We start from the raw sequence: 19,730 nt of genomic DNA, 5'->3' as shown, positions 1-19,730 counted from the left end.
ACTCCCTCTCAACAACTTCCCGGAGAAAAATCCCTAGAAACAGCCATACACTCTCTATTTACAAAAATTCTGTATGGACGGGACGATACAATATTGTTGCCAATGTGACGAACGAGAAGATCGCTTATTCCAGAGAAGGGAAAAATAAACAAGGGAACGCAGCAGAAACTTCCCACTAACATACTAACACGAGGCTGGTACCAGCCTGCAGCAATGTTTCCTTGATTGATCGAGTACTTCGCAGCAAGCGCGATGACAGGACAACTCAGTTTGATTGCACAACCGAAATTTTGAAGCGAAAGCAACTGTCGCTGTCATATTGGATTGGTGGCGCCACGGTGTCTCTGCTTTTCACGTCTGTAGAGAAAATGCAAAAATGTCAGACTCAGTTATTCTCCAGGGACGGCTGTGATGGCACAAAGCCGCCTGCCCACAGGTGCGTTCTTATCTATCTGTGTCTTCGTCATTATTCGTTAACAGCTGTTTGCCGATGTTGCGCGACACCTCTTTCATTCCATCAGGGAAAACTTCACTCCGTATTTTTGATGCAGAGAATGGCCAATTATCTCCCGGAACACGTTGAGCTACTGTGCTAGAGCCCACAGGACCACAGCGATGGTACACAGCTTTGAGCATTAATGACTTTTACAACTGATGCGTCATTCTCTGACATTATGTCATAGAAAACTTGTACCTACAAAGAAGCGTTTGTAGTAAACATTCAGTATGGCGTTGACTTGAAACGACGTATTGTCGTAACACTTAACTTATAATAAACGAAAAACGAAGTACGATGAATGGAGCATGCCGTCTCAAAAGAAGCGAGCGAGGGACGTCCGGTGACCTATTTTCTGTTTCAGCCTAAGGCGACTGTGGCGTCCTTCATTTTGCCACGTGTCCCAGCGACGGATCACCAACAAAAGCGACACATGTCCACACCTCGTGAGACAATGCAGAGAGGTTTGGACTTTAATCGAGTATATTGGTCCAAAGTCTGATGATGAGAACCTTATACCACTACCCCTCCTCCCCCTGCTGGGCAAATACTAGTAACGAAAATTTCATCCAGAACCAGGAGTCTACATCTACATCTACATATATACTCCGCAAGTCACCTGACGGCGTGTGGCGGAGGGTACCTTGAGTACCTCTATCGGTTGTCCCTTCTATTCCAGTCTCGCATTGTTCGTGGAAAGAAAGATTGCCGGTATGCCTCTGTGTGGGCTCTAATCTCTCTAATTTTATCCTGATGATCTCTTCGCGAAAAATATGTTGGAGGGAGCAATATGCTGCTCGATTCCTCGGTGAAGGTATGTTCTCAAAACTTCAACAAAAGCCCGTACCGAGCTACTGAGCGTCTCTCTTGCAGAGTCTTCCACTGGAGTCTATCTATTATCTCCGTAACGCTTCCGCGATTAGTAAATGGTCCTGTAACGAAGAGCGCTGCTCTCCGTTGGATCTTCTCTATCTCTTCTATCAACCCTATCTGGTACGGATCCCACACCGGTGATGAGTATTCAAGCAGTGGGCGAACAAGCGTACTGTGACCTACTTCCTTTGTTTTACGACTGCATTTCCTTAGGATTCTTCCAATGAATGTCAGTCTGGCATCTGCTTTACCGACGATTAATTTTATCTGGTCATCGCATTTTAGATCACTCCCAATGCGTACTCCCAGATAGTTTATGCAATTAACTGCTTCCAGTTGCTGACCTGCTATATTGTTTGCTAAATGATAAAGGGTCTTTCTTTCTATGTATTCGCAGAACATTACACTTGTCTACATTGAGATTCAATTGCCATTCCCTGCACCATGCGTCAATTCGTTGCACATCCTCCTGCATTTCAGTACAACTTTCCATTGTTACAACCTCTTGAAGTTTCAATGTTATCCACAAGGTCATTTGTATATATTGTGAATAGTAACGGTCCTACGACACTCCCCTGCGGCATACCTGAAATCACTCTTACTTCGGAAGACTTCTCTCCATTCAGAATGACATGTTGCTTTCTGTTATCCAGGAACTCTTCAATACAATCAAACAATTGGTCTGATAGTCCATATGCTCTTACTTTGTTCATTAAACGACTGTGGGGAACTGTATCAAACGCCTTGCGGAAGTCAAGAAACACGGCATCTACCTGGGAACCCATGTCTATGGCCCTTTGAGTCTCGTGAACGAATAGCGCGAGCTGGGTATCACACGATCGTCTTTTTCGAAACCCATGCTGATTTCTACAGAGTAGATTTCTAGTCTCCATAAAAGTCATTATACTCGAACATAATACGTGATCCAAAATTCTACAACTGATCGACGTTAGAGTTATAGGTCTCTTTGACGTCCCTTCTTGGAAACGGGGATGACCTGTGTCGTTTTCCAATCTTTTCCAACGCTACGCTCTTCTAGAGACCTACGGTACACAGCTGCAAGAAGGAGGGGGGGGGGGGGGGGGGGGGGCAAGTTCCTTCGCGTACTCTTTGTAAAATCGAACTGGTATCCCATCAGGTCCAGCGGTCTTTCCTGTTTTGAGCGATTTTAATTGTTTTTCTATCCCTCTGTCATCTATTTCGATATCTACCATTTTGTCATCTGTGCGACAGTCTATAGAATGAACTACACTCTTCCTCTGTTTCGAAGTTGCTTTCCTCCAAGTCATGTTGTCGATTGCCACTGACAGGCTTGTTTTAGCGACCTCAGCCACTGGGCAGGATTTGTGGGGAGGGGGAGGGGGGGGGGATATGTGGCGTGTCTAACCCCGTCTTGGAAAACAATACACTAACAGAATTTTGTGGATACCGTACAACGTGGAAGCGAAGCGCATCCGAAACGATTTATTTTTGACAAAGGGGATCCAAGAGACTTGTATATCACGAGATGACAGCTAATCTCCTCTTTTTCGAAGGTGATAAAAAATTCAACGTGTTTAGACAGGTCTTATTTTGTAACTGTAGGCAGATGTGTTTGCTTTCCTTTATTGACACAGTAATTACTCGCCCAGTATAATGTAAAATGTCAGGAAAAGGTTACGAGCTGTGAGGGCGGACGGAGGAGAGTAGCAAAGAAGAAGAAGAGAGAGAGGAGGATAAAGCGGGAGTCGGCAGGTCCCAGGGGCGGCCGTTAGGCGATGAGTTTAGCTGACGTACCGCGTCGCGAGTAATTGGCCCGCCGGCGTGTTGACTCCGGGCAGCGCAAGACAATTAGCTCGGCAAACACGGCGGCGCGCCGGCTCTGGCTCCGTGTCCCCTGCTCCACCGTTTCCATCTCGCAGATGTCCTGCTGGCCGCGAGGGACGTACGGACACAGGAAAGGGTAGGTAGGGTCCGCCGGGCGGGCTCCAGAGGCCTGTGCAAAAGCGCAGCAGCCGACTCGCATTTCGACATACTTTCCCCAAAAGTCCGTAAGGCCGTTGTGGATTCTCATTTAGCATACTACTTGTTATTCACTTCTTTTATCTTCGTATTCATCTGCTAGGATCATGCAGCAACTTCATTCCATCTTTGTTGTTTCTTAATTTTCCTGTACTCCTTCACCTTCTCCCAAAGAAGGATTTTCCTTTCTTCTGTGCACGAGAAATGGGGCAAGCCATTTGGCGAGCCTCTTTTCATTCTGACATCATCTTTACTAATGCAAATAGACGGAGAGGTGAATTAGCTTGACAAAGTATGAGGACAATGAGAAGGGCTGGTTCATTTTGTTAGTGCAGGTTGCCTACATTAGGGGCACGAATACACTCAGGGACAAATTTATGTTCTCCTTTGATTGACAGGTCGTTAACAAAAACGATTCAAATGGCTCTGAGCACTATGGGACTTAACAGCTGAGGTCATCAGTCCCCTAGAACTTAGAACTACTTACACCTGACTAACCTAAGGACATCACACACATCCATGCCTGAGGCAGGATTCGAACCTGCGACTGTAGCAGTCGCGCGGTTCCAGACTGAAGCGCTCCGAACCTCTCGGCCACTGGGACCGGAAATTCGTTAACCTGTTGTTCTGCCATGTGGGTTAAGACCCCCTTGGCATAATCCTTCCATTTGATTGACAGGTCCTTAACCTATTGCCTCCCCACCCCTCCTCCTCCTCCTCCTCCTCCCAATCCCTCAGAAATCCCCTAGCCAGCCCCCTCCCCCTCATTGATACATGTACACTTTCAGGTCTGAGTGATTCAAATAGCTCCCTGTCACTCTTATCAATTTGATTGACTACTTAATTAAATTGATTAGTTAATTAACCACTCTCCCTATGGTAAACTCCCCATCCCTTCTCCTCCCCTCTCCCCTTCCCATCCTCCCCCTGGCTGGAAATTGGTGGCTCTGTGGTGGAGAGGAAGGATCTTTTGACAAGAAATTCGACGGTTTATTGTTTATTTACAAAAAGTTCAGTTTGTAGGGTTTGGATTTCTCTTGCTCATCTTTCTCTTATGTTTGGGAAGAAGCATGTCTTGCTGGAAGTAATTAAATAGATTGCTTTTCTTTTTATTCCGATCGCAGAAGAAATACCGTTATGAAACACACATCACACGTAATGATAGGGCCGCGCGGGATTAGCCAGGCAGTCTTGGACTGTGCGGCAGGTCCCTGCGGAGGCTCGAACCCTCCCTCGGGCATGGGTGTGTGTGTTTGTCCTTACAAGGGAACCTCCCCATAGCACCCCCCTCAGATTTAGTTATAAGTTGGCCCAGAGGATAGGCCTTGAAAAACTTAACACAGATCAATCGAGAAAACAGGAAGAAGTTGAGTGGAACTATAAAAAAATAAGCAAAATATACAAATTGAGTAGTCCACGGGGAAGATATGTAACATCAAGGACAATGTAACCTCACGAGCGCCGTGGTCCCGTGGTTAGCGTGAGGAGCTCGGGAACGAGAGGTCCTGGGTTCAAGTCTTCCTTCGAGTGAAAAATTTACTATTTTTATTTTCGCAAAGTTAAGATCAGTCCGTTCGTTCATTGACGTCTCTGTTCACTGTAATAAGTTTAGTGTCTGTTTTGCGACCGCACCGCAAAACCGTGCTACTAGTAGACGAAAGGACGTGCCTCTCAAATGGGAACCGAAAACTTCTGATCGCAAGGTCATAGGTCAACCTATTCCTCCACAGAAAAACACGTCTTATATATTCTATACGACACTGGTGATGGCATGTGCGTCACATGACAGGAATATATTGTTGACCCACCTAACTTGTACACTTGGCGAATGGGTAAAACAATTCTTTCTACCTTGCCAGATTTAGATTTTCTTGTGGATGTAATAATCACTCCCAAAAAAGTGATGAAAACATAAGAGTTTGTCACATAAACTGCAACAAATGAATGCAACAGTTTCACAGTCGCACAGTTTTCCCTGTGCTCTGTCAAAACATATGTTTTCCAGTTACCTCGCATCGGACGAACAGATAATAATTGTCTGAAAATAAAAAATTAAACTTTTCACTCGAGGGGAGACTTGAACCAAGGACCTCTCGTTCTGCAGCTCCTCACGCTAACCACGTGACCACGACGCTCTGGGCTTCGGAAACCCCTAGATGTTGCCTATGTTACACATGCATTACTCAGTTTGTATATTTTGCTTATTTTTTTCATAGTTCCACGCAACTTCTTCCTGTTTTCTCGATTGATCTGTGTTCAGTTTTTCAAGGCCTATCCACTGTGCCAACTTATAATTAAATCTGAGGGGGGTGCGATGGGGAGGTTCCCTTGTTAGTATAATTTAGGTTAAGCAGTGTGTAAGCTTGGGGACTGATGACCTTAGCAGTTAAGTCCCATAAGATTTCGCACACATTTGAACATTTTTGTAATGACGGGGTTAAAAATCTTGCGATCGCGAAGCATGCGCCGTCCACTGGACCGCACAGAACGCCAGCTGCACAGGGGGCCAAACTGTGCCGTACCGACCGATGACAGCCTGAGAAGCAGCCTTCACAGGCGGATGTCCAATCGTGTTCCGCCATCGACAGACTGGATGTGACGCTAATCCTCGAACAAAAACATCAGGCGGTGGCGTCTCTTTCACACTTGGCACCTGAGAAGTTCCTGTTGAAATACTTGCTCCTTATCTATCCTGCCGCCACCTGCCAATGCCGGGACTGCGTGCGAAGTCGGTGGCGGTCGGGCCGAAGCACAAACAAAACAGCGTTTACCCTGTAAACCCCATGCGCAGTACCGGCGCACGCGAGAACTCCTTCCAAGGCAAATGGCTGATTGATAATCGTTCCAGAAATACAGCTGAAGTTGTTAAATCATTAATTCCCAGTCATGTGATCGTGATGTAGAGGATATAAGGCGAGCGCAGAAGCTATCTCACATACACAAATTGACGATGTTACAAAATTAGTAGGTGGCTGACTCGAAAACACATCCTTGACGATGTTACAAAACTAGTAGGTGGCTTACTCGAAAACACATCCTTGACGATGTTACAAAACTAGTAGGTGGCTGACTCTAAAACACTTTTAAAAAAAGATCGCTACATACAGAGAGAGAGAGAGAGAGAGAGATCTGTAGTTTGCTTTGCAGGTAACATAGCAACTAGCATGAGATATTTCATTGCGACATGGATTCTAAACTGCCCCCAGCCTTCCTGTGCACTTTTCTACATCTACATCCATACTCCGCAAGCCACCTGATGGTGTGTGGCGGAGGGTACCTTGAGTACCTCTATCGCTTCTCCCTTCTATTCCAGTCTCGTATTGTTCGTGGAAAGAAAGATTGTCGGTATGCCTCTGTGTGGGCAATTAATCTCTCTGATTTTATCATCATGCTCTCTTCGCGAGATATACGCAGGAGGGAACAATATACTGCTTGACTCCACGGCGAAGATATGTTCTCGGAACTTCAACTAAAGCCCTTACCGAGCTACTGAGCGTCTCTCTTGCAGAGTCTTCCATTGGAGTTTATCTATCATCTCCGTAACGCTTCCGCAATTACTAAATGATCCTGTAACGATGCACTCTGCTCTCCGTCGGATCTTCTCTATCTGTTCTATCAACCCTGTCTGGTATGGATCCCACACCGGTGAGCAGTATTCAAGGAGTGGGCGAACAAGTGTACTGTAACCTACTTCCTTTGTTTTTGGTCTCCATTTTCTTAGTATTCTTCCAATGAATCTCAGTCTGGCATCTGCTTTACCGACGATTAATTTTATATGGTCATTCCATTTTAAATCACTCCTAATGCCTACTCCCAGATAGTTTACAGAATTAACTGCTTTCAGTTGCTGACCTGCTATCTTGTAGCTAAATGATAAAGGCTCTTTCTTTCTATGTATTCGCAGCACATTACACTTGCCTACATTGAGATTCGATAGCCATTCCCTGCACCATGCGTCAATTCGTTGCAGATCCTCCAGCATTTCACTACAAATTTCCGTTGTTACAACCTCTCCATATACTGCAGCATCATCCGCAAAAAGCGTCAGTGAACTTCTGATGTTATCCACAAGGTCATTTATATACATTGTGAATAGCGACGGTCCTACGACACTCCCCTGCGGCACACCTGAAATCAGTCTTACTTCGGAAGACTTCTCTACATTGAGAATGACATGCTGCGTTCTGTTATCTAGGAACTCTTCAATCCAATCACAAAATCGGTCTGATAATCCATGTGTTCTTACTTTGGTCATTAAACGACTGTGGGGAACGGTATCAAACGCCTTGCGGAAGTCAAGAAACACGGAATCTACCTGGGAACCAGTGTCTATGGCCCTCTGAAGAGATGAGATGTGGTGAGTTCACTTCCTCTTGTTAATTTTTTTTGTACACTTAACTTGGTGCTGGATACTTTCAGTTGCTTCCTAGGCTTCCTTTAGGAGTGATGAGTGCCGTGCAAATGTGACTGGCATCACACAGGAGGCACACCAGCCTTTTCCAGATATGAGGAAGACTGGCAGGTGGCAGGAATATCCACCTCCTGCACAGGTGATGAAAGTGGCCGGGGCTGACGGAACGCTGGTTGGTTCAAATGGTTCAAATGGCTCTGGGACTTAACTGCTGTGGTCATCAGTCCCCTAGAACTTAGAACTACTTAAACCTAACTAACCGAAGGACATCACACACATCTATGCCTGAGGCAGGATTCGAACCTGCGACCGCAGCGGTTACCAGGTTCAAGACTGTAGCGCCTAGAACCGCACGGTCACTCCGGCCGGCGAAGGCTGGTGGACAAGCCATTGTCCACTTATGATAGTCAGTGGGTGGCAGAGATAAAAAGTTCTTCTTTCGAAAAAAACGAAACTCTCCCAGTAGGTGACAGGCGCTGGGAGTTTGTGAAGTGACATGCTAGTGGAGACAAACGTCTCCTGGTGTTCCTAAAAAGCTCAAAAACACCACTGACCTACTTTGAGGACTGGTGCTGTAGCTAAGTCGGCTACTAGCTCCGTAGCAAGCTTTTTACATTTTAATGGGACCTGTAATGTGAGGCTCGCTGATGGCAGAATGAGCACCGATTGGCATGTTAGTTGTGACGTCTTGTGGATGTGACACACTGTAACAAGCTTTTTAGAAAAGAGGGAAATAAATGTGATTCATTGTCCTGTTGGCGGTTCAAATTTTTTGGGCGTGAAATCTTGCCTGCGAAACAGGTACGCCATTGCGTGGTATTGGCAACTTTTTAACTGATTGATGGACGCGTAGTGTTGGTGGAAAGGCAGCAGCAAGCTTAGTTTTAGAGACGTGAAAAAAGGATTCGATGGGAAGTCGAGGCTGGAGAGAGTCGGTGCGAAGATGAGGTCGGAGGGAGTCGATTGCGAGGCGTGGACGCAGAAGGGTAAAGCTGGGGAAGCGTGGAGACTAGACTGCGTCTCCATTCTCAAGTCGCCGAGTTGCTATGTCTCCTCTCTGCTTACTGTTATAAGAAGATGGTGGTAAGCGTTGGTTACAGCTCTGGCATGTGAGAGAAACCGAGGGTGTAGCAGCTCAGTTATAAGACAGCTGCCACTGGCTCATTTATCAGCACACCATAAGTTTTGTAGGATCTTTGGGTGGTGAACCCAGATAGACTACCACTGTGATTATCATAGTCAGGCTACTGTGCCTGTCTCACAGAGTTAGATCAGAGATTTGATGCAACCCCGCCTGTTTCAGTAAGTTTGTCAACCGAGAGTGTTAGTCAGCAATATGTATAGTAGGGAATATCACTGTGACTTTCTTGTCATCACAGCTATGTTTTACTCCATTAATATTCATATGTATTTGATAATAAACCATAGTGTTATTTAACTCTAGAGTTTAGTATCGTAACCAGTTCCTTAAATGAGAATAATACGTCAATTTCCCACTTTTAGATTCTTTTCTCGGTGCATAAAATCAAAGCGTCAGTAAATCTGTTACGCACACAAAATTTAGCATTGATTCTCAAGGGTGTGCCTGATTTTCGATTAATTTCAGATCCAGATAGATTTCACATTTCGCTCATGTTGTTCCTCGTTAGACTTTTTTTCTGCCCTGAAATCTTTCAGAATTTACTATTTTATACTTCAAAGAGTTTTTGTCTGTTAGTTCCAATTCTTTAATGTTCCTTTCTAGTTCTAGTCCTATTTCTAGGAATACGGACATATTTGCTTTGTTAGTTGATTCCCGATCACTTCTCTTATTTATGTTTTTTTTCTTTTTCACTTTTCCACATTCAAGTACCTGTGTGCAGTTGTCCTATTGGCAAAGGACACACTGCAGCAGAAACAATGTGTGCCGTGATGAATATGACATCCCCACCTTGTAAAATTGACACGTATGCAAGATTTATTGGAGCTGCCGTGGAATCTGTTGCATGTGAACCAATGAAGGGTGCTGCAAACGAAGCTGTTGAAATAAATGATGGTATGACTGACATAACAGTAGCTTTTGGTGGCACTTGGCAGAAGTGCAGCTACAGTTCTAAGAATTCTGTTGCTACGGTGACCAATGTGGATACTGGAAAGGTAATAGATTTCCAGATTTTAACTAAACATTGTTATAAGTGTGAATCAGGGAATGAAGAAGGGCATATCTGTGACAGAAATTATGAAGGAACAAGTGGTGGCATGAAGCCCTCTGCAGCTACTGAAATTTTTAGCCGATCTGTAAATGAAAAGGGAGTGTGTTACACTAAGTTCTTAGGTGATGGAGACTCAAAAGCACAGAACAGTGTAGTAGCTGCTCAGCCTTATGGTGAGAAGATTATCACAAAACTGAAATGTGTTGGTCATGTCCAGAAGAGGATGGGCATCAGGTTGAAGAAGTTGAAACAAAGTTTTAGAGACAAGAAACTTCCTGATGGTAAAACCATAAGAGGCAGGCTGACAGACAAAATGACTTATGAACTACAGTAGTATTGTGGAATGGCCATTAGAAATAATACCGAAGATTTGTTGGAAATGAAGCAGGCAGTATGGGCTACATTCTTCCACAGACTGTCAACTGATGAAAAACCAGTAAACCACCTTTCCCCTCCTGGACCTGATTCACGGTGCAATTACCTAAATTCCCAGTACTCAAACTGTCCCCGCAGCAGTCATGGATATGAGAAAACCTGTTTACAGTGACCTGGAAAATCCCGAATTACTGAAGAAGTGTCTGCATGGTCAGACCCAAAATTCTGTTGAGTGGTTCGATAACCTTATATGGACTCGCTTACCAAAAAATGTTTTTTTTTCGAATGAAGACACTAAAGTGGGGGTCAGTTATACCGTTATAGCTTTTAATGATGGCAACATTGGTAGGGTGAAAGTGCTACAGCATATGGGAATTAATCCTGGAGCAAACTGCATCAGAGAACTTGGACGGATGGACAAGGATTGCAATGATGAAGCAGAGTATGCAGCACAGTTGGCCACTAAGACGACCAGAAAGAAGAAAAGAAGAAAAAACTTGGAAAAGGATCAAGAGAATGATGTACAGTATGGTGCAGAGTGCTTCTGAGTGACTAAAAATAAAAAAAAAATTAAGCACATCTTAAGTGCTTAACTTGAAACTTTAGAAGCCGTTCCTGAAAATTTATATTTTATGTTGCATTTTCCCCCAAATCTCAGAAACCACTTCGAGTAGAGTATTTAAATTTTCAAGAAGTAATAACATACATATCCTGAGTCTACTGAACTAAAAGAAGAACATAATGTTACGTATAATTAAAATTATTTAGGATAACATATAAGAAAGCACAGAAAATATTATCCGTATAATTAAAAAATTGTATTTCTCAAAAAAGTGGCTGAAATGCAATTATTGTTGCTAAGTAGACTCATAACATAAAATTTAATGTCCTGAAATACGGGGAAGCCAAGTCACTAAATTTATGGGATAGGGCGTTCCAACTCGTCTTAAGCCCAAAGCAACTGTTCAAAGTGATATCCACCAGCCCCAGTACTTGTTTTACTTCAGCACATAAAATTTAATAGTTGAAGATGTGACGTCCTAGAGAAACAGTCTCCACTGTTATTACAATGAAAAGAAACACTTTCCGTCACTCAACAAAAAAAAAAAAAAAAAAAAAAAAAAAAAGATGCTTTCGTAACCCAATTCAACCCAGCGCATAGATTATTTTCAGATCAGAAACTAATTCCGCGAGAGGAAAATGAATACCTGTACATCTCCGCACGCGACCTAAACCTAATGTTTATTTATATGATCGGTACGTGGGATATACAACGATGGATGCAGAATTTTGTACACTAGTTCTCAAATCTAATAATCTCAATTTATCCAATACTACAACTTTGAGGATCACTGTGACTGATGAATAAAGATTTCCTGAAATTACTGGAACCAGTCGCCTTTTGTTTTGTTGTTCAATTTTTATTATCCCATTACCTGTTTCTAAATCGGTAATGAGGTAATAAAAATTGAAGAACAAAACAAAAGGCGACTGGTGGCAGTAATATAAAGAAACCTTTATCCAATACTGTTTCTCGAGGACAACGTCAACTCTCTTCCATAACTTAACCGAGTATCTTCCGTTTATGTTAACCGACATGCTACGGTCCTAACATCTTTGAACTGCTGCGATTTCTGTCGCCATCAATACCTAATAAGGGCTCTAAAATCTGGACCAATACTCTAGAATTGGTCACATTGTCTTCTTCTCTGCAATGTCCGTTATAGATGCACTGCACCTAACAAGAACACTTCCAACAAAGAACGGAAACATGGCCCACGCAGGCTGTAAGCTATTTATTGACGTAGCCGCACGGTGTGGCCGCGCGGTTTGAGGCGCCATGTCACGGATTGCTCGGCCCCTCCCGCCGGAGGTTCGAGTCCTCCCTCGGGCATGTGTGTGTGTGTGTGTGTGTGTGTGTGTTGTTCTTAGGATAAGTTAAAGTAATGTGTAAGTCTAGGGACCGATGACCTCAGCAGTTTGGTCCCTCAGGAATTCAGACACACGTTTCTATTTATTGAGCGTGCTATTATCTAATTTCGACCTTCGGTCCATTTCAAGCACCTTGGGACATTGCTGCCTCAGACATTTCTTGTTGAAACGAATGCATTCGTTCAACTTCACTATCTCTAAAATGATCCAATGCCAACGGACTTTCATAAAGATGGTAAAGCTGAACGAATTTCTACAAGCAGCAGTTATGACTGGCGGTCGAAATTAGGTAATAGCACAGACAATAAATAGCTTACAGCCTGCTTTTACCATGTTATCGTTCTTAAAGCAAGAAAAAAATTCTAAAAACTTCTAACAAACCAGTTTCCCATTCGCCTTTCCTAATACTGATTTTGCGCGTTTATCCAATTTCGTGTTGCTGCACTTGGTATGATTAATCTACTCACCGTTGAAAAGAAGAGCACTTAAACTTGCGGTTACGACAGTACGAGATGTAGCGTAAACAGATAACCATATTGCGTCAGTTGCAAGATGGCTACCGTGCAACGCGCGGGTTTCTACGTTCTTCAGTTCGGCAGAAGTGAGTCGGTAATTTTAGTGTAGAGAGAATTTCATCTCTAATCCGGCAGTCGACCGCAAACTAAGAGAAGAATAGGCAATTAAGCAGTTTCAAGAAACTGGATGCCTCTGCAAAGACGGGAAGCATGGCCGCCCATAGGTCTTTTAGTTCATGCCGTGTTGGCCTTTCCTTGTGGGGGTTTGTAAAAGAGGAATTGCAGATTGCGTCTGTAACAACACTACTCGCCGACCTGTCGAACTACATTACAGCCGCGGTGAACTCAGTAACACAGGTGAATATTCCTCGCGCGTTCGATCGATGTACCGTACGAAAATTCATAGCATGTATTTGTAAACTTAAAAACAGAATCTTTTTATATATAGCTTATTTGTATCCATCTTGTATTACATGAAGTTTAAAATCTATTAATCCTCCCTATCTTTTTCAGTAAAAATTTTCAGTAAGCGAAGATATTTACGGCTGATCTTATAATCCAATGTAATTATTAGAGGATTTTTTTCTTTTCTGCTACAAGCATCATGTCGCATTTTTCTGCTCTCTTTAAACTGACACTTCATTTACCAGTCCCTTATATCTACAGGCACACTGCGTGTCTTAGGTCGTCATACTTTTCAAAAACAGCCTGCATGCAGATTTATCGTTGCTTTCAAACGCTGTGCTACTCTATACATCACAACAGCAGCTCCTCTTTGTTTCAATACTCACACCACTGGCTTCTCCACGACTACAGCTGTTGTAGTTGTACTGTTCGTTATTTTACTAGTAGTGGTATATGCCATTCTACCAGTACTAATAGCAACAGGTACAAAGGTAACTGTAAAATGGTTCAAGAAACTTTGATATAACGAAAATCAGTGGGTCTTCTTCTACCACAGTAAAGGAAGACCCAACTGAAAGTGGAAAAACATACCACAGGAAACCAGCATGTGGAACAACGTATAGGTATCCATCTAAATATAGGAGCTTACTACGAAGGCGTGCTGAAAAGTAATGCCTCCGAATTTTTTATGTTAAAACTGTAAAGATTTTTAAATAAAATAAAGTTGTTAACAATCAACATTTTTAGTCATCATGTCTACACATTTGCAGCCCTCTGCCGCTCCAGGACTCTGAATTGTAGCGTGTAACGTAACTATGTTGGTGCGTAAGAGACAGCGTCCGTAAACGAGTGTCAAATTCGAAGAGTTCGTCGACATGTGGAACACCCTCCGTTCAGCAAGGCAATGCCAGGCCACACACTGGCTCTGCGACATCTGCAACAATCCGACACCTTGTGTTCATTGTCATCGATCATCCTCCATACAGTACCCACTTGGGTCCATCCGAGTTTCATCTGCTCCTAAATTTGAATAAAACGTTCTCGGTTTTCCAGCCGCGACAATTCGAATAAAATGCTTGAGCTTTCGATGGCTATCTCCGCCATCGTCGTCAGGAGTTCACTGTCAGTGAACTTCTGACGACGATGGTGAAGACGACCATCGAAAGCTCGAGCATTTTATTCGAATTGACGCGGCAGAACGTTTTGCTCATGTATGCCGTCGCTAAAGACTCCGAGGACACATAGCTCTGCTCCTAAATTTAGTGAACACCTTCGACAACCTCACTTTGATAGTGATCAAGCGGCGGAAGCACAGGTGAGGTTATTGCTCCTTCAACAAAGTCAGACATTTTGGGTAACCGTGTCAAGAAAGTGGTCTCCCGCTAGGACAAATGCGTTCGTGTCCTGGATAACTATGTTGAAAAACAGACACGTAGATATCAAGAATAAAGATATAGAATGGTAATAAACTTCGTTTTGTGTAAAATTGCTTCACATTTCCCAGATAAAAAAATCGAAGGCATTACTTTAAGGATGCCCTCGTGGCAGAAAGAAATAAAGGCAAGGATAAACGGTGTTATGGGAATTGAAAACTTAATTCAGTGTTGAGAGAAGAAAAAAATTAAGAGAAAAAGGCAGATAGATTACCATGAAAATTACGCAGTCCTCTATGTAATGGTCCATTGTTGTCAAGAAAGTGAACTATCATAAATTAATACATAAAGCAATACTCACATTACATGGTGATGTATAACGCATTAGAAATACTTGTCTATTGAGACACAAATGGAAGAAAAGGAACAGAACTTCTCAGTAAATGTATTGTTTATAATTTGCAACGCTTCCCAGAGGCTATGCTCCATTATCAGCAGGCACTTCCGATGTTTAGGTCAGCTGAATTGCACCTGGGAATTTAAAATGTTAGAATATGTATAACGTTTTATCACTTTCATCACACAGTACTGAAGATGGGGTGGTAATTTCTTCCAATTAATCCACCAAAAGCATTCTGTAATCAAAGACGTAAGTATAAAAAAAATGTAGATATTGCACCGTCGGTAATCTCCTATTAGCGACGCACCTGTGCTTAACACGATAATTTACACCTGATGATGGGGCGGAATATCCGAAACATGTCACAAATAAAAACTTAAAATTTATAGACTAGTGCCGTATTGTTTTCATGTACATTTTAAAGGGTCAGACGTGCATACCGGCTACCAGACATTTATATACGTAAACGTTTTTGTACACATGGTTAAGTGCTATGTTAGTAAGTTTATCAATGTTAACGCAGTGCTCGAGACATCAAGGGACGTACTTGAGGCTGGACTCACCGAGCGCGGCGGCGGGGATGCGCAGGCCCACGGGCATGTCCTGCGGCTCGACGGCGGACGGCAGCTTCCTCTTGCGGGGGCGGCCCTTCTGCACGCCGGTGCCCACGGCCGCCGCCGCCGCCGCAGCCGCCGCCGCCGCGGCCGCCGCCGCCGCCCCCGCCGCGCCGCCGAAGAAGATGGTGGCGGGCCCGGGGCTGCCGGCGCCCACGCCGACGCCCACGCCGATGGCGCCGCCGGGCACCGAGCCGCCGCCTCCGCCCCCGGCCGCCACGACGGCCGGCGGCACGGCGCCCGCCGCCGGACAGCCGCCGCCGCCGCCGCCCGCCCCCGGCGACGCCGGCGCCCCGCAGGGGGCGGCGCCGGCGCCGGCCCGGAAGGCGGCCTCGAGGTCGCAGTAGGGCGCGCCGGCCGCGTCCTGGCTGTAGAGCAGCTCGTAGTGCGGCCGGCAGTACACGAGCTCGTCGCGCATGCCGAAGTGGTCGCCCTTGGCGAGCGGCACGCCGCACGACGCGCACGTGAAGCACTGCACGTGGTAGACGAGGTCGCGCGCGCGCATCACCAGCTCGCTGGCCGAGATGCCCGCCTGGCACCGCGCGCACCGCTTCACCGCGAACAGCCTGCCGACACCCCAACTCCGTCACTTCTGCCCCCCAAGTCCCTGCTGCCACCCTGTCCTCCAATTTCCCTTTCAATGCTAAAGACTCAGCGACACAAACCATCACTTTGCGGTTAGTTAAAATGATATTCAGATGCTCAATCCTCTTTCCCTTTTCCCAAACCCCAAATTCTTGGTATTTCCTATTATAGTTAAAAATAACTGCAACCAGTAACTTAATAAGATATGCATACCACTTATTGGAGTAAGGACTATAAGTAGTTGGACAGACAGAGAGGGACGGAGGAGAAGATACATAGGGAGGTGGGGGGGGGGGGGGGAGTATATGGACAGAGAAGGGCAGGAACAGATGGATAGAGAAGAGAGAGGGAGAGATGGACAGGCAGGGGCTCGAAGGAGTTGGACAGATAGGTTCAAATGGTTCAAATGGCTCTGAGCACTATGGGACTCAACTGCTGAGGTCATTAGTCCCCTAGAACTAAGAACTAGTTAAACCTAACTAACCTAAGGACATCACAAACATCCATGCCCGAGGCAGGATTCGAACCTGCGACCGTAGCGGTCTTGCGGTTCCAGACTGCAGCGCCTTTAACCGCACGGCCACTTCGGTCGGCGAGGACAGATAGGGGGAGGGGTACATGGATAGAGAGCGGGGAAGAGTAGATGGACCGAAGCTGGTTGTTATATAGGGAAATTTTATCAGCAGTTCTTGGCGATAATAATGACTTTCTTCAAGTGAACGTAGCTCTGAACGAGACAGGACATGGCATGACAGGATGCTATCTACCGCTGTAAATCAGATCTGTCAACTTAGGCGCATAGGTCCCCTCGATGTGAGAACAGCTATAGAGGTTAAAAAACAAAAGCAAGGCCTATGTCTGGACATAGTTCTGAGTCATTCAAACTGAAATCAAGAAAGGGCTTATCACAATCAATCAAAGCAACTCCGTTATCAATTAGTAAAAGCCGAGCAGAACGGTGGCAGAACTCATCTACAATAGACCTGTGGAATTACACGAAGGAGGAACTTTCTAGGGGTTTCGAGCTCCATTATATGTTGCATATGAGCGAAGACATATTTTTTCCAAACATTGAGTCAATAATTCGAACATTACACATAACTTGCATATTAACTAGCGCTTATTAAATTAAACGTATTGTATCTTCTAATAGAGTGAAGCAGCCTCCATTGTCAAGTGCGTGGTTCTTAGAGTCATTACATAAGCATCGGAAATTGAGTCTGAAATCGTCCGGAATAGTAATGAAAGTAACCAAATATTTCATGAAGTAACTAGTTGCAGCTGTTTTTAGATATTATGCGTTTAATACTCTATTGCGGTTTTCCGATACCTTTTTTTTTGTCCTCAGTCTTCAGACTGGTTGAATGCGGCCCGCCACGAATTCCTCTCCTGTGCTAACCTCTTCATCTCACAGTAGCACTTGCATCCTACGTCCTCAATTATTTGCTGGATGTATTCCAATCTCCTTCTCCCTCTACAGTTTTTGCCCTCTGCATCTCCCTCTAGTGCGATGGAAGTCATTCCCTCATGTCTTAACCGATGTCCTATCATTCTGTCCCTTCTCCTTATCAGTGTTTCCCACACATTCCTTTCCTCTCCGATTCTGCCCAGAACCTCCTCATTCCTTACCAAAACATTCATAAGGGATAAACTACGTGAATAATATTGTCTGTTCTCGTATTACCACCCCAAGTACACCTCCCCGCAAATTCTAATTCATTTCTTAACCTTATTATCACAAGTGTTACAGATATTTGCTAAGAAAATTTCTTCCAAGTTCCCTTATGTACCTACTCTACAACATGTAGCATATCCTGCCTTTAGTTAGAACTACACTTTGTGATCAAAAGTATTCGGACACCCCAAAAACATACGTTTTCATATTAGGTGCGTTGTGGTGCCATCTGCTGCCAGGTACTCAATGTCAGCGACCTCAGTAGTCATTAGACATCGTGAGAGAGCAGAATGGAGCACTCCGCGGAACTCACGGACTTCGAACGTGGTCAGGCGATTGGGTGTCACTTGTTTCATACGTCTGTAAGCGAGATTTCAACATTGCTAAACATCCCTAGGTCCACTGTTTCCGATGTGATAGTGAAGTGTGACAGAGACCGCAGACAGTTGAAGAGGGTCGTCATGTATAACAGGCAGACATCTATCCAGACCATCACGGAGAAATTCCAAACTGCATCAGGATCCACTGCAAGTACTATCACAGTTAGGTAGGAGGTGAGAAAACTTGGATTTCATGGTCGAGCGGCAGCTCATAAGCCACACATCACGCCGATAAACGCCAAACGACGCTTCGTTTCGTGTAAGGGGCGTAAACATTGGACGACTGGACAGTGGAAAAACGTTGTGTGGAGTACACAATGCGGAGATCCGATGGCAGGGTGTGGGTATGGCGAATGCCCGGTTAACGTCATCTACCAGCGTGCGTAGTGCCAACAGTAAAACTCGGTGTTATGGTGTGGTTGGGTTTTTCATGGAGAAGTCTTGCATTCCTTATTGTTTTGCGTGGCACAATCACAGCACAGGCCTATGTTGATGTTTTAAGCACATTCTTGCTTCCCACTGTTGAAATGTAATTCGGGGATGGCGATTGCATCTTTCAACACGATCGAGCACCTGTTCATAATGCATGGCCTGTAGCGGAATGGTTACACGTGAATAACATCCCTGTAATGGACTGGCCTGCACAGAGTCCTGACATGAATCTTATAGAGCACCTTTGGGTGTTTTGGAAGGCCGACTTTGCTCCAGGGCTCACCAACAGTCATCGATACCTTTCCTGAGTGCAGCACTCCACGAAGAATGGGCTGCCATTCCCAAGAAACCTTCCAGCACCTGATTGAATGTATGCCTGCGAGAGTGGGAGCTGTCATCAAGGCTAAGGGTGGGCCAAGACCATATTGAATTCCTGCATTACCGATGGAGGGCGAAACGAACCTTTAAGTCACTTACAGCCAGGTGTCCGGATAGTTTTCATCACGTAGTGTATTCTCCTAACTTTCAAATTTCAGGTCTCTGAACAGACTTAAATGTTGAATACCATTAATGTTGAACTCCATCTCAATGTTTCACTTAATATTCATAGTTGCATCCCAGACTACGCACCTGAATGTTGCTCTTATCACAGCTTTAAAATCACTTTACCAACCGTTTCTCGAAATCTCCGTCTTCTAGTGCACGATATTCACAACAATAGACACAATCACCAACGGCCCACGTCGTCAATTTTTTTACAGAGCATATACAATTCTACCATACTAATGGAAATAAGCAAGAAAATGGCTTACTTAACAGTAACTCATCAGTTTCTATAAATGTTCATGCTCGTAATTTTATACGAAATGTATTGCGAACATTAAAAAATCATAATTTGTGTTTATTAACTCGAAAATTGTAGAGAGTGATCGATGAGAGGGATAGCTGAGAACGTAGATTTACAGGTCTTCTTTGGGAAGAAAAAAAATGCTTGACGAACATAACCGATGGACCTGAATGGACGATTTTAAACCGAGGAAAGTTTCATTGTGTGAAGACATTTAGATACAT

General features: G+C 44.4%; 1 protein-coding gene across 1 annotated transcript in view; it reads right to left on the bottom strand.

Moving 5' to 3' along the window:
• Positions 1–16,005, bottom strand: part of LOC126481740 (LIM/homeobox protein Lhx9-like) — a 147,312-nt gene extending 131,307 nt beyond the window's left edge. The window contains exons 1-2 of the mRNA XM_050105695.1: positions 15,880–16,005; positions 15,537–15,624 (exon numbers count right to left, since the gene is read on the bottom strand). Of these exons, the coding sequence (XP_049961652.1) occupies positions 15,537–15,624; positions 15,880–16,005 (214 nt within the window). The remainder of the gene's footprint in view (positions 1–15,536; positions 15,625–15,879) is intronic.
• Positions 16,006–19,730: the final 3,725 nt, after the last annotated feature.

The sequence above is a fragment of the Schistocerca serialis genome, chromosome 5 (genome assembly GCF_023864345.2).
Source record: "Schistocerca serialis cubense isolate TAMUIC-IGC-003099 chromosome 5, iqSchSeri2.2, whole genome shotgun sequence".
In the NCBI taxonomy this organism is placed as follows: Eukaryota; Metazoa; Arthropoda; class Insecta; order Orthoptera; family Acrididae; genus Schistocerca; species Schistocerca serialis.
Note: the sequence above shows the minus strand (reverse complement) of the source record. Positions and strands in the feature narration are given on the sequence as shown.